Genomic DNA, 14,449 nt, shown 5'->3' on the forward strand with positions numbered 1-14,449 from the left:
TTATTAGTTATTGTTTGTTGGTTTTTAAGGTTTTTATGAGTGGAATTCTCTTAATTATTGTTTTTGATATGAGTGCATCTGAATTCTACATGTATCCTTGGTTCTCATATATATTATATTATTATAATTTATATATCATGTATGTTTATCTCATAATACCTAGTTATAAATTAAATAATAATTTATTCAGATGTTTTACAACGAAATTTTTAATTATTATAATACCTAACTCTAACTTTTGTTTAATTTAGCACTCATAGTAGGTATATAATAGGTACAATATTATCATATTATAATATTATGCAGAACGTTTGTGATATTGCTTACTTGATAAAAAAATGTACAACCGAGCTTAAACGCAATAAGTATGCGTGTCCACAAACATCATGTATACGCAAATAAAATATTATACATTATATACGATCGTCCGTATAATGAGAAAATATATTATGAATACTTAAGAAACTTGAATAAAATAATATGTGAAATTAATTGGTTATCGTATCAACAATCAACGTTTATTTTTGGACTACGTACTAACCACATTTACACGATTTTCACCAATTATTTGGGCACAAGTACCAATGCAGCAACGTTTTTGATGATCCTTCCTTTTAATAGCGGACGCCACACCCGCATAATGCTGTCTCCGTCTTCAAGTACGTAACATAGCAAATTTCTGCTTAGCAAATTACGTTTAGCTCCGTTAGTTTAAAAATTAGAGTAAAAAGACCAATTATGAAAATTGATGGAAAGAACATTATCTGTGTTCGTATGTTTTTATTTTACGATAGTTCAAATTTTAACCAAGTTATGTGTATATAATATAGCGTAGGTAAATTAAAAATGCTCAAAACTCACTTAAAAACTGAATAATTGTAAAAAGTCTTATGTCTAATACACTTTAAAATAAACCATTATAATATCCATGTCAAAAACCTCTTCTATATCCCACAATTATCTAAAAAATATTTAGCATATTCTTATATTAATATAATACTAACTGCAGCTGGTATTTGGTAATACATTATTATATACTTAAATGATAAATTATTTACCTACATGTTAGCTAATGTAATGTAATATTTTGTTTCTTTTTCTTCTTAATAAGGACTTCAACTTAATTTATATAATATAAATCTTAATAAATAATGTTAATTGTAAATGTTAAGTTTAAGTAACTTTAATGTTATCTGTTTATATTCTTATTAGGTACTTATTAATTATATAAGGTAGGTACCACCATTGTTATCATTATAATATAATTTGTAAATTAATTTGGTCTTATGTCCGTTAATAAATAAATATGAATATAACTAAATATAATCATCATATTAAATCCTATTGTATATATATATATATATATAATTTATACGTCATTATTTTAAACTAAAATAAAAAGTTAGGTTATTATTTAAATTATTTAAAAAATTAATTTAAAATACAGGTAGGTACTTACCTATACCTACGGTAAATTCTAACCCTACAGCTGTAGCTTACAATTTGTATATTTAAATATATTAACGATAATTATTGGTAGTCAGTAGATTATATTCTATAACAGTTATTAGCTATTCTTTTAATTATAAATTTCGTATAAAAAAGTTTAGGTACCTACTTGTTACCTAATATAAGTTTTTATTTTATTTATAAACCCTTGTATCAATTACTTTTTTTTATTTTCCAACAGTTAAAATCCACAACTAAATTGTTGAGTATATTATTAATTACGGTCCAGTCTCGATAACTCGAATCTCAAGGGGAATAAAAATTAATTCGCCTTATGTATTTATAGAATTATATTATATAGCCATATATGATATATTTGAGTTGTCGAGATTCGAAACTACTGCGTACTTCGAAAACATATTTGACAAACGATTAAAATATACCTATATTAGATAGCCGATAGGTACCTATTAATAAAACGCCCGATCATTTCATCAATGGCGAATTATTTCATTCTTACCTATAGGCTATAAGTGTTCAGGTACAAATCAGGTGGACCAATCGGAGTAATTGTGTCAGCCATCTTTACCTTTATACACCTGTGCTTCAAGGTATTATAACTATTGCTGTTGAATCTAATTTGTCCAATGGCACACGTTTTCGAACCCCTTGTAAGATTTGGTTAAAATGGTTTTCAAACTACAAAGGGAACCCCCGTGCAGAGGGTCGAACATAAAACATATAATGTTTTTATATTATATTCGGCATATTTGTATTATATACGAACGCACAAGTGCATCTTTCTCGATCTCTGTCTCACTACTATATTCTCTCTCTCCCTTTCTCTCTCAATCACTCGTTTTCATTTCCTTTCGAATTCTAAGAAACGTTGTTCGGGTCAAAAGTAACCCTAAAACTGACCTTCAAGCCAACTGGAAGAAGAATGAAAGAATGTTTGGTGATATCCATAAAAAAAAAATACAAAATATAATATGAGACATAAATTATAATTATGTAACTGCATGTTACGTCGTACAATTGAACTAATCAATTTTATTATCAATAATAAAAGTTTTAATTTAAAAGTTATTTTACCTGTCTTTGTAGTTTTACATAGTTATTGTAGACTATAATATTTATTTATTTATTTGAAGTAGGTACAGCATTAACCACTTTATTAGCATTATCTTCCTCGGACGACCCGTATGATACAGATCCTGACTCGTACGATGAATCATCATCAAGTTTTTCATTTTTGACAGGAACAGGGAGGTTATTGCCAGCTTTATCATTTGGAGTACGAGGTTTTACAGGACTGTTTTGTTTAATATTTTCGTCAGATTGTTCGTTACTATCTTCATCTTCATATGTTTCGTCTGATAGCTCAAGGAGGATTTCATCATCATTTTTGTTATCCTCTCGGTTTGGCGTTTGTTTATTTTTAAGTTTTAGTTGTAGTTTATTACTGTTTGGATGACTATTTTGTTGTACATTTGGAATAGCACCTGCTATGCTATTCGCTGGTATTGTTTTAGGTACTATATTTCGAGGCGAAGACGCTGTTAATTTTTTCTCTGTCTTAGGTGTCGTTTGTGGTATTGGTGAAATTTGTGGTGTTGGTACAATTTGTGGTGATGCCTGTGTAGTACCTTGCGGCGGCAGTCGATTTGGATCTCCGTTAAGAATAGGGGAATCGTTAGAGTTTACGTTTCCTGCACCATTTTTCTTTTGCTGTTGTAGCAAAATATTTAAAAGATCATTACATTCTTTAGTCGTTCTTGGGATATTATTTTTCATTTCATTTAACGCTGTGTCTAATGGATTTCGAAGATATTTAGCAAAGTTATTTAAGTCTGACAAATTATTAAAGATTTTTGCTTTTAGATCCTTAAGATTCTCTTCTTTAATAAACGGATTTTTACTGATGATTTTACCAACGATATCTTTCCAAATCTAAATAAATAAAGTATAATTAATTATATATAACAAAAATGTTGTACTTAAAGACTTAAACTTATTTGAAATATTCAATTATTTTAAATAGGTACAATTTAGGTATATTTATCAAATTTATCTGCCCAATGTACAATAATATCTGCAGAAAAAAACACCTGTACCTAATCTATACGCGTTACAACATATTGACTTAAGTTGTACACCAATAATGATTTTTAAAATAGATTTTACTATGTTGTTAAGTCAACTTTGGATCCTTGCACATTTTTTATTTACTAATTTATAAAAGAAAAAAATTGCTCTTGAAATTTAGTATTTTTAGAAATTGCAATGGAAAAATGTTTTGATTTTTTTATAATTTTAACTCTAAGGATCCAAAATAGACTTAATAATAAATTTAAATATGTTTTCAAAATTAATATTGGAGTGAAACTCAAGTCAGTACTTTGGAACGTTAATAGTTTTATTTTGCTCCAAAAAAACGTTTGTGTAATTTTAATTTTTTTAGGTAATATTATAATTTGATATATTATTTTGTAATTTTTCTAAATTGGCCATTGTTACACAACAACAATATTAAATAATATTATTTTTGTTAGAAATGTTTATCCGTCAAATGACTCAACTGTAGGTACCTAATACTGCTATATTATATAATAATTAATAGTTTAATGTAATTAAATTTTGTTATTTTAATATTAGATAATTTTTTAGTTGTAATATTAATAAATTTTAAATTACAATTTATTAAATTATTATTATAAAAATGGAATAAAATAAACATTCTGAAAAAACAAATTAAGGTATAATCAAGGTATTCATACCAAAAATAGGATTTAAAAAATACTTGATCTAAAAGTATTTAAAAAAGTTAACAATAAAAGTCTTTAAATAGGTAGGTACTATAAACAGCTATAACAGTAATACTTATTTTATCATTTTGAAAAGTAGGTAGGTACCTTATTTTTCTTATTTTTGTCTGAAGCATCAGATGCTGAAGTCCTTGGTATTGGTATCTATTTAAAAACATTATAATATTATAACAACTTAACCTTCAAATGTCAGAAAAATATTGACTTTATTGGTGTATATGTTATATACTTATATGTATTGTATTGCCCTATTGGGTTTATAATGATTTATCTATGCTTTTAACTTTATTTTTGTGATCTAAACTTAAACTTTGAAGGTGATCACCGGTAGCAAAGTTTATTTAGTTAGTATTTTGAAACGTCGACTGTCAATTGTTTTTCTAAATAATCAGAAAAAAACTATAACAAAAATTACGAAAAACGGGAATATGTAAATATTACTAAATAATAAACAAAATGCAACAATTTTTGATTTTTTTTGTTGCAATTCAAAAACAATTCTTTTATAAATATCCTAAAAAAAAAAAAAAGGTGGGTAAATGAATGTCGCTCTGTTGTACAGTAGGTTACAAGTGGGTCACTGTAATGGATGGTGTTCAATTCAAATTCAATGATATAATATCATTGTATAAGAAAAACGATTCTGAGTGAAAACGGTCAGTCAGCCTATGATATTACCAAGTATATTTGATGGAATTATTGTGAATAAAGTAATTTATATATAACCTATTTACGTGGAATCTTGTTTTAAATTTTCAATTCTTATCTATAAAAGTTGAACATTTTATAAATTTATAACTACAAAATAATTATTAAATTTTAAATTTGATAAATTTTGTCAAAATTTAAACTTTAAATGCTTTTAAAAAAAATTGTGTCTATGTATTTTTAATATTTTTCAACTACTATTGCAACAATATATCAGGATCCTTCTATTAAATTTTCAAGGTTTTTTACCCAACAAATAAAATTTTATTGATATATATATATAGAAAAAAAAAACTAAAAAAATTTAAAACTGACAATGTCCGTAAACAGCTCAAAAAAAGTCAAATTATTTTCAAAATTTTATCGTGTATAGAAAATGCTAATACAAACATTCAGTGAAATTTTCAAGTATCTACAGTCATTCGTTTTTTAATTACAATAAAATAAAAAAATCGTTACATGAGATATCGAGTGAATATCAAATGTTGTAAAAATATAAATTTCAGACGCTCATAAAAATTTAATTTGACATTTTTGTATGCATTTTTTTTTTTTTTTATAAAGGTAGAAAAACTTATGGATAATCTTGTATTACATTTTCAAATCTTAGTTGTAAAAAGAAAAATTTTTATGAATTCTCAACTCAAAATAATTTGCTAATTTTCGTGATTTTTCCGTATTTTGTAAAAATTTGAACTTTAAATGCTTATAAATAAAAAAACTGTGACTAAGGATTTTAAATTTTTTTCATCTGCCTTTGAAACAATAACCTAGGAGCCTTCTATTAAAGTTTCAAGCTTTTTTACTCAACAGGTAAAATTTTATTGATATTTATAGAAAAAAAATCTAAAAAAAATGGAAATTTATAATTTCCGTACACAGCTCAAAATAATTTAAAATATTTGGAAAATGTTATGGTGTATAGGAAATGCAATTATAAACATTCGGTCAAAATTTCATGTCCCTACGGTCATTTGTTTTAGAGTTACACCAAAAACCAATATCGATTTTCTCGAAATTTTGTGTAAAAATCCTCCCCGTTTTTCCTTAATTTTTCTTTTGTTTTTCACGTCGCTTTTGAAAACTACTGGGAAATTTTTACTTTTGACCTCACAAAGTACCAACTAGATTCACTTTCCTATCAGAAAAGTTACTATTGATGAAAATCCAAGCACTTTTACTGTCCTAAAAGGTGATGACACAAAAAAAAAAACACATCATTGTAAAATCAATACACTCATCGTTCCACTCAGAATCTAAAAAAAACACACATCATTGTCAAATCAAATACATGCATTGCTCTGCTCAGAATCTAAAACTAAAAAATTGAAAACTGACAATGTCCGTAAACATCTCAAAGCGAGTCAAATTATTTTCAAAATGTTATCGTGTATAGAAAATGCTAATACAAACATTCAGTGAAATTTTCAAGTATCTACAGTCATACGTTTTTTTAAATACAACAAAATAAGAAAATCGTTACATGAGAAATCCAGTGAATATCAAATGTTGTAAAAATATAAATTTCAGACGCTCATAAAAATTTAATTTGACTTTCTTGTAGACATTTTTTTTTTGATAATGGTAGACAAACTTATGGATAATCTTGTATTACATTTTCAAATGTTAGATTTAAAAAAAAATTTTTTATGAATTCTCAACTCAAAATAATTGCTTATTTTCGTGATTATTCGGTATTTTGTCAAACTTTAAATGCTTATAAAAAAAAGCTGTGACTAAGTATTTTTAATACTTTTCAAACGTCATTGTAACAACATAATAGAAGCTTTGTATTAAATTGTCAAGCTTTTTTCCTAAAAAAAAAGTTTTATTGACATTCATAGAAAAAAAAAAACCTAAAAAAGTTGGAAACTGAGTATATCCGTAAACAGCTCAAAATATTTTGAAATGTATAGAAAAGGCTAATATAAACATTCAGTGAAAATTTCATGTATTTACGATCATTTATTTTAGAGTTAGGTACACCAAAAGCCAAAATCGATTTTGTCAAAAACCGATTTTGCGTAAAAAATTCCCGTTTTTTCTAAATTTTTATTTTGTTTTTCCGAGCACTTTTGAAAGGAATTTTAAATGTTGACTTCCCAAAATTACCAACTAGATTCACTTTTCCATCGAACAAGATACTGAAGTTGAAAATCGAAGCATTATTTTACTACTAATAGTGTACACAACCACAGACACAAAAATAAAAAAAAATTAAAAAATACACATCGTTGTAAAATCAATACATTCATCGTTCCACTCAGAATCTAAAATATAAATATAAATGTCCTATAATTATTTTATACCTGTTTGAAATTTTAACCAAATAAAAGCTTTTTATACAATTATTTCCTTATAATTTATTATTAGAGCGACAAAAAATATCTAAAATATAAAGTGACACATTTTTTGTGAGCATTTGAAGTTCAAATTTTGACAAAATTAATCTATTTAAACGAAAAATAACGATTTCGCTGTTTTAGTTATTTTTTTTTAACTTATAAGTAATTCAAGAAAATATAATTGTAGTAATTAAAATGTGATGACTGATAGACTTTTTTTCATCGATTTTCAAAATATTTTTAAATGAGTTTTAAGCTATTTTGGTGTAAGTACCACGAACATTTAACACCATAATATACATTTCTGCAGTATATAGGTATGTTTATCTACGTTGTAACATATATTAATTACTTGTACGTTAATATAACAATAAAAAGGTGGATAAGTGGATGTCGCTCTGCTGTACGGTAGGTTACAAGTGGGTCACTGTAATGGATGGTGTTAAATTTGAATTCAATGATATAATATCATTGTATAAGAAAAACGATTCTGAGCGAAAACGGTCAGTCAGCCTATGATTTTACCAAGTATATTTGATGATATTATTGTGAATAAAGTAATTTATATATAACCTATTTACGTGGAGCCTTGTTTTAAATTTTCAATCCTTAGCCATAAAAGTTAAAAATTTATAAATTTTTAACTACAAAATAATTAATAAATTATAAATTTGATAAATGTTGTCAAAATTTGAACTTTAAATGCTTATAAAAAAAAATTGTGCCTATGTATTTTTAATATTTTTCAACTGCTATTAGAACGATATATCAGGAGCCTTATATTAAATTTTCACGCTTTTTTACCCAACAAATGAAAATTTATTGATATTTATAGAAAAAAAACTAAAAAAATTGAAAACTGACAATGTCCGTAAACAGCTCAAAAAGAGTCAAAATATTTTAACATTTTATGGTGTATAGAAAATGCTAATATAAACATTCAGTGAAATTTTCAAGTATCTACAGTCATTCGTTTTTTAATTACAATAAAATAAGAAAATTGTTACACAAGAAATCGAGTGAATATCAAATGTTGTAAAAATATAAATTTCAGACGCTCATACAAATTTAATTTAAGTTTCTTCTAGACATTTTTTTTTTGATAAAGGTAGACAAACTTATGAGTAATCTTATATTACATTTTCAAATCTTAGATTTAAAAAGAAAAATTTTTATGAATTCTCATCAAAATAATTTGCTATTTTTCGTGATTTTTCCGTATTTTGTCAAAATTTGAACTTTAAATGCTTATAATTAAAAACTGTGACTAAGGATTTTTAATTTTTTTCATCTGCCTTTGAAACAATAACCTAGGAGCCTTCTATTAAATTTTCAAGCTTTTTTACTCAACAGATAAAATGTTATTGATATTTATAGAAAAAAAAACTAAAAAAATTGAAAACCGACAATGGCCTTAAACAGCTCAAAAAGAGTCAAAATATTTTCAAAATTTTATGGTGTATAGAAAATGCTAATATAAACATTCAGTCAAAATTTCATGTCCTTACGGTCATTTGTTTTAGAGTTACACCAAAAACCAAAATCGATTTTCTCGAAAACAGATTTTACGTAAAAATTCCCGTTTTTCCTTAATTTTTCTTTTGTTTTTCACGTCGCTTGTGAAAACTACTGGGAAATTTTTACTTTTGACCCCCCAAAGTACCAACTAGATTCACTTTCCTATCAGAAAAGTTACTATTGAAGAAAATCCAAGCACTTTTACTGTCCTAAAAGGTGATGACAGACACAAAAATAAAAAAAAAAATAAAAAAAAAAACACACATCATTGTAGAATCAATACATTCATCGCTTCGCTCGGAATCGAAAATATGATACAATATCATTTATATTATTTTAATCATTAAATAAATATAAAAATAGGTGAATGTGAATTATGAGTGATGCGGTAATAAATAATAGTAGTTTGTATAGCCTTGTAGAAATATTATTATGAGTTGTATACTTGTAGGTATAAGTCGTTTTGACAGTTAAAATATTAAATTTCATTTAGATTAATACAATTTTGATTTAGAAAGTACAAATTATACACAAAATCAAAATTGAACGATAAAAAAATTATTAAATGGATGGTTAAACGGGAATATTATTTTTTGAATCCAGATGCTCTTATAAGACTATAATTTACAGAGTGTTTCCATGACTGATCAATTAGTGTGTCATTGAGTTGAATCAAAAACCTGATTAGCGTGGGGCGAGAGTAGGATTTTTTAGGCTTTAAATTGTATTTGCTTAATATATTTTAATCCAATAAATAAAATCCATATTTTGATAGGTCACATGTATTGTTGAGATTTTCAGATGCCGGAGTCACAATTGTTTGGCATTGTTATATCACCGTTTTGAACTTGCGGTTGGTGATGTTATTAATGAAGTATCTGGTATTAATCATTTAAAATTAATTTTAAAATATTAATGGACAAACTTTATACTTTGTATAATGAGTCACTGAAAAATTCGAATGAATTAATAAAAATCGCTAGTTCATTAGAAATACAAATTTTAAAAATTGTTTGAATTTTGTGAGTTCGTTGGGTAGCCTCAAGCAAACGAACAGTTAATGTAGTTTTAAAAAACTTTTTAATGCTTTGTAAGCATTTGAACTTGGCTTCAGTGGATTCTACAAGGGATTCTAGTGAAAAAAGTAAATATGGTGGGTTTTATAAAATGATGACAACTGTACAATTTTTAATTAATTTAAATGCAATGTCTGATGCCTTAGATGAATTAGGGAGTTTATCAGAATACTTACAACGACGTGATATCACATTAATAGAAGCTGATAAATCGATTAGAACAACAATTCCTAAGTTAGATTCTATTGCAACTGGGCCCAATTTAACAGAAGCTATGCTAGGAGTTGATAAATTTTTCAAAAATGTGATATTACACAATGGTATAAATAAGTTATACAAATTAATACTGTACAATTTTATAGAAGTTTAACAAATAACTTCAAAAAAATTGAATGATAACTTCTAGTTCATCAAATTACAGTCTTTCAGATGAAAAACATCGCCATGAAAACGTGAATAATTTTAGAAATTAAATAGACTTCATAGAGACCTAAAATCCAAAAAGTTGACCTAGATCAAATGATGGTGAAATAGAAAATGTAAGGTATGGTAACTCAAATATTCAAAATGTATGTCAACAGTTTCATTTAAATTAACATAATATAGTTGAAAGTTTTAGAATTTTCAAAATAGATTTAGGTTAAGGGGATGTACCAAAAAATGTAAAACCACTTTTCAAAGCAATTGCTATAATTCCTATTTCAACAGGTGAATTTGAACGAAATTTGAACGCTATGAATGAAATCATTTCATCGTTATTCACTATTCATATAAACTGTTGCTGCACTGTTATTATTTATCAACTGCGCAGGACCACCTCTAACAGAATTCAAGCCACAAAAAATACGTAGTCTTGGTTATTAAAAAATAAAAGGTCGACATTTCGCTGATAACACTAACAACCGTAAAAAAGAAAAAAATAGAAAACAAATAGGTATAAATCATTGTGAACTATATTATAATTAATTAATAATTAATACATACTTAGATTAAGTTATTTATATTGGTTAGGTAATTTAATTTTAATTTTAATACGTGATTTATTATTTTTATTGTATGAATTTTAACCGTGTAACTAAATATATTATATTTATTGACAAACATTGTAATTTTGATATTAATATAAATCTATATATATTAAAGATATATTTTTTATGTGTATTTAAGGTTCAGAAAGTTTTCCATTCCGAGCACTGCTTCAGTCATCATTAAATCTCAAAAATCGTGCGACCTATCAATAGGGTTTTTAACTTTTAAAAGACCCAATTTGACCCAATTTATTCTCAATAAGTATTTATTATTTCAAAAGGTTTAAATTTAGACGAGACATTTACCTAACATTATGGGTTCTTAAAAATCTCACATTCACAAAATAGGTTTTTGATTCTATGCTCACAGACATGAGACAGTTTTAATGTTTTTGCGGAGTACCATAGGGACACTTTGTAATCTGTCCTAACCCAACCTAACATATCTATACAAAATTTAAATCATAATTGCAGTATTTACCGAATTTTGGATAACATTGTTATTGACCAATGAATTGTCTATATATTCGTCACTCAAATCGCGACCAATGCCATCGAAAACGTAGATCACCGGTGGTGCACACTTGCAGATTCCTTTTTCACAATAACCGAAGTCGAATCCTTTGTGTCTGAAGTAACAACGAGCTTTGCATACCGACCTAAAGCAACTGCTACAGACTAAATTAAAACATTTGATTAAATTATATTTTAATATTTATTATTAGTCAGCTTTAATTTTTAAAAATTTGGGGGTACTATGTTATGCCGTATTATAGATATATCAGGTTTCGAGTGTAGGTACATAAGGTACAAACCTATGATTATCGTCATTGAATATATCACAAACCACAGTTCATTACTGTGGTTTGTGATATACCTACTTGAATTGAATGTAAATCATTGTAGATATATATAGGGACATAGGGTGTAACAACTAACAGGATGACAAAAAACTTTTGATTGTAAAAACATTTATCTAATAAATTAGATGGTTTATTTAAATAATTTTTTAAAATGTCAAATTTTTTTGTAGTATTTCATTAATTTGAAAAGTAAATACTTTTTAAAAAATAAATTAGATGTTAAGAAGTGATTATTTAAAAATTCTCATAAAATTATTTTAAAAAGTATACTTTTTGAATTTAATATTTTGTTATGACTGGATCAACTTATTTAACAAAAGTAATGAGGTTTCAAAATATGTTTAAATGTTTTTACAATAAACATTTTTCTGAAAACCAAATTTATAAATTGGCTATTTTAAATTTTTCAAAAACAAAAAATGTACATCAGATTTTAAATTTTTATTTTCATTATTAAAACATAAAAATAAAAATATGTTACATTATACATGTAACACAAGAGTCAATAAATTATATTTAGAAAACAATTTAATTATTTAAAAATATTAATGAGAATAAAAGTTATTTTGATTGTCAAGTTTTCTTGTTAAGCCCTGAACCTATATGACTACACACGAAAAAAAAATGAGGGGATGATTAAGACACGAAGTGGTGATTTATAAAAAAGTAAGCGTTACGTTTTCGTAGCACAAGATTTATATAATTATCTATAAACCTTGAACGTAGTAGCGTGCTATTTTATATTATTTTCTCCGCTGCACTGAAAAACATTGAAACATAGATATTATGATTTTTAAATTATGGTTAAAAATAAATTGTATAATTATGAAAAAAACATTATGCGAAATCCATCACGATTACCAAAAACAAAATTTTATCCAGTCACCCAGTCCAAAAACATATAGCCTTATTAAAACTATTCTGAGCAAAAAAGGCTGGTACCTAGATGGCTATATATATTTCGCTAAGAATGATTTATATTACATAATATTTAACTAAAAATTATGTTTTTTAACTGAAGGATGAAATCATTTATCCAAAAAACATAGCATAATATCTGACGTAGGTTCTATAGAATAGTTAGAATAGGTTTGTTAAAATATTTCTTTATTTATATCACATATAGAAAATTGTATTTTTATATTTGATGACAGTTTTAAGGCTTTACTATTATTCCTTTTTGAATTAATAAATAAATAAATAAACTGATTCTATCAAAATTGGTGTTGTGTAAATATTTTCGTTTACCCCTGATTTTTGTTAGTTTTCCTTAATTTTTTAATAAAGAACGCACTTGGCCCTTTAAATACTAAAACTAGTTAAAATGTATTACCAGAAACCAACCTAAAAGTTAATAGGCTTGAAGCTAAATGTCTGCTCCAAAACGTGACGAATGACAAAATAAAAACTTAATTGTAAAACACTATTAAAGTATTAAACCTATTTAGGTTTTCCTTGCTTCGTACAAAACCTAAAAAAATATCGTCTATATAGATTTATGCTACCTATACATTTCTAGCCTAATTATCATATAGGTACCATTAAAATAGACTATAATAATTATAAAGGTACTTGCTTTATTTTATGTCATGGAGTATTATTGTAACTTGTAATAAATTTCTAAATTTTATATTTAATTTATTACCTATTTACATTTTTTTAATGTTCCATCTTAATAACTGCGTGGTTTTTGCCTGTATATATTTTGAAGTTATTTTTAAATACAAGTAGTTAAGTAAGTAAGTAAGAAAGGAAGGAAGGAAGTAAGCAAGTAAGTATGTATACATATTATACATTTTTTAGATAAAAATATTTCTTTGACAGTTATACCTACATTTATAGTATTTTATTTATTAAATAGGTAATATAATAATACATATTATATTTGCTTGATATGAATTATAAAAATAATAATAATAGTGGTGGATAGACACCTATTACCTATGCATAAAGACCATACATAAATACGATCCATTTAAAATCATACCTAATAATGAGTAGTGACTAACATATTCTTAAATTTACTTTATTTGATTTGTGAAAATAAAGTATTTATATTTAATAATTTATTTTAAAATTAAAAAAGCTTACATGTTACGTTGATAATCAGTATACAGCATACCGTTTTTAATAAAAATGATTGCATTGCTTGATTCATAGTATTATAATATTTAAACTAACTTAATAATATTTAACCAATTCATCACTATAAACTGTTTTGAACATTGCAGCAATAATGAATATGAATACTTTTAAATATTATTATTTTTTTTTTTAAATAATAAGTACTGGTATAGGTAATTAAACTATGTCTGTCATTTGCACATTTGTCGTTTAAAATAATTATCTCAACACAATTGCAAACTATAATGAAATGTTTTATTTTTATTTTTATGGTATTGCGTACATTTCGTTTTCGTTTAATAATAGAAACATTTAAAATGTTGCTAAATTATAGTCCCCTGACGAAAATCTAATAACAAAATATATTATTGAAATCCCTATACAATACCTACTGAATTACGTAACAATGTCGACCTTTTTCACGTATGGTATTTTTCCCAAATGGTATATTTCGCAAATAGTACCTGTTATAAAAAAAAATATTTTTATTTATTCATATAAATTATTATT

The 14,449-nt window shown here is 25.5% G+C and overlaps 1 protein-coding gene across 1 annotated transcript; it reads right to left on the reverse strand.

Annotated features, from left to right (window-relative positions):
* Nucleotides 1-2,437: 2,437 nt before the first annotated feature.
* On the reverse strand, nucleotides 2,438-14,051 carry LOC132941038 (uncharacterized). Its single transcript, XM_061008887.1, has 4 exons — nucleotides 13,907-14,051; nucleotides 11,434-11,630; nucleotides 4,365-4,421; nucleotides 2,438-3,402 (listed from the first exon to the last, which is right to left on the reverse strand). Exons 1-4 carry the CDS (start codon nucleotides 13,971-13,973, stop codon nucleotides 2,590-2,592), a joined length of 1,134 nt encoding a protein of 377 aa, XP_060864870.1. The 5' UTR covers nucleotides 13,974-14,051; the 3' UTR covers nucleotides 2,438-2,589.
* Nucleotides 14,052-14,449: the final 398 nt, after the last annotated feature.

This window comes from Metopolophium dirhodum, chromosome 3 (assembly GCF_019925205.1).
Source record: "Metopolophium dirhodum isolate CAU chromosome 3, ASM1992520v1, whole genome shotgun sequence".
NCBI classification, from domain to species: domain Eukaryota; kingdom Metazoa; phylum Arthropoda; class Insecta; order Hemiptera; family Aphididae; genus Metopolophium; species Metopolophium dirhodum.

Bases quoted from the DNA above. Each gene is read 5' to 3' on its own strand.
- LOC132941038 (XM_061008887.1), bottom strand. From the start codon at position 13,973: ATGAATCAAGCAATGCAATCATTTTTATTAAAAACGGTATGCTGTATA. The intron at 11,631-13,906 runs GTAAGCTTTTTT...GTTTTAATTTAG, and splicing joins ACTGATTATCAACGTAACAT to TCTGTAGCAGTTGCTTTAGG. The intron at 4,422-11,433 runs GTAAATACTGCA...GTTTTTAAATAG, and splicing joins ACAATGTTATCCAAAATTCG to ATACCAATACCAAGGACTTC.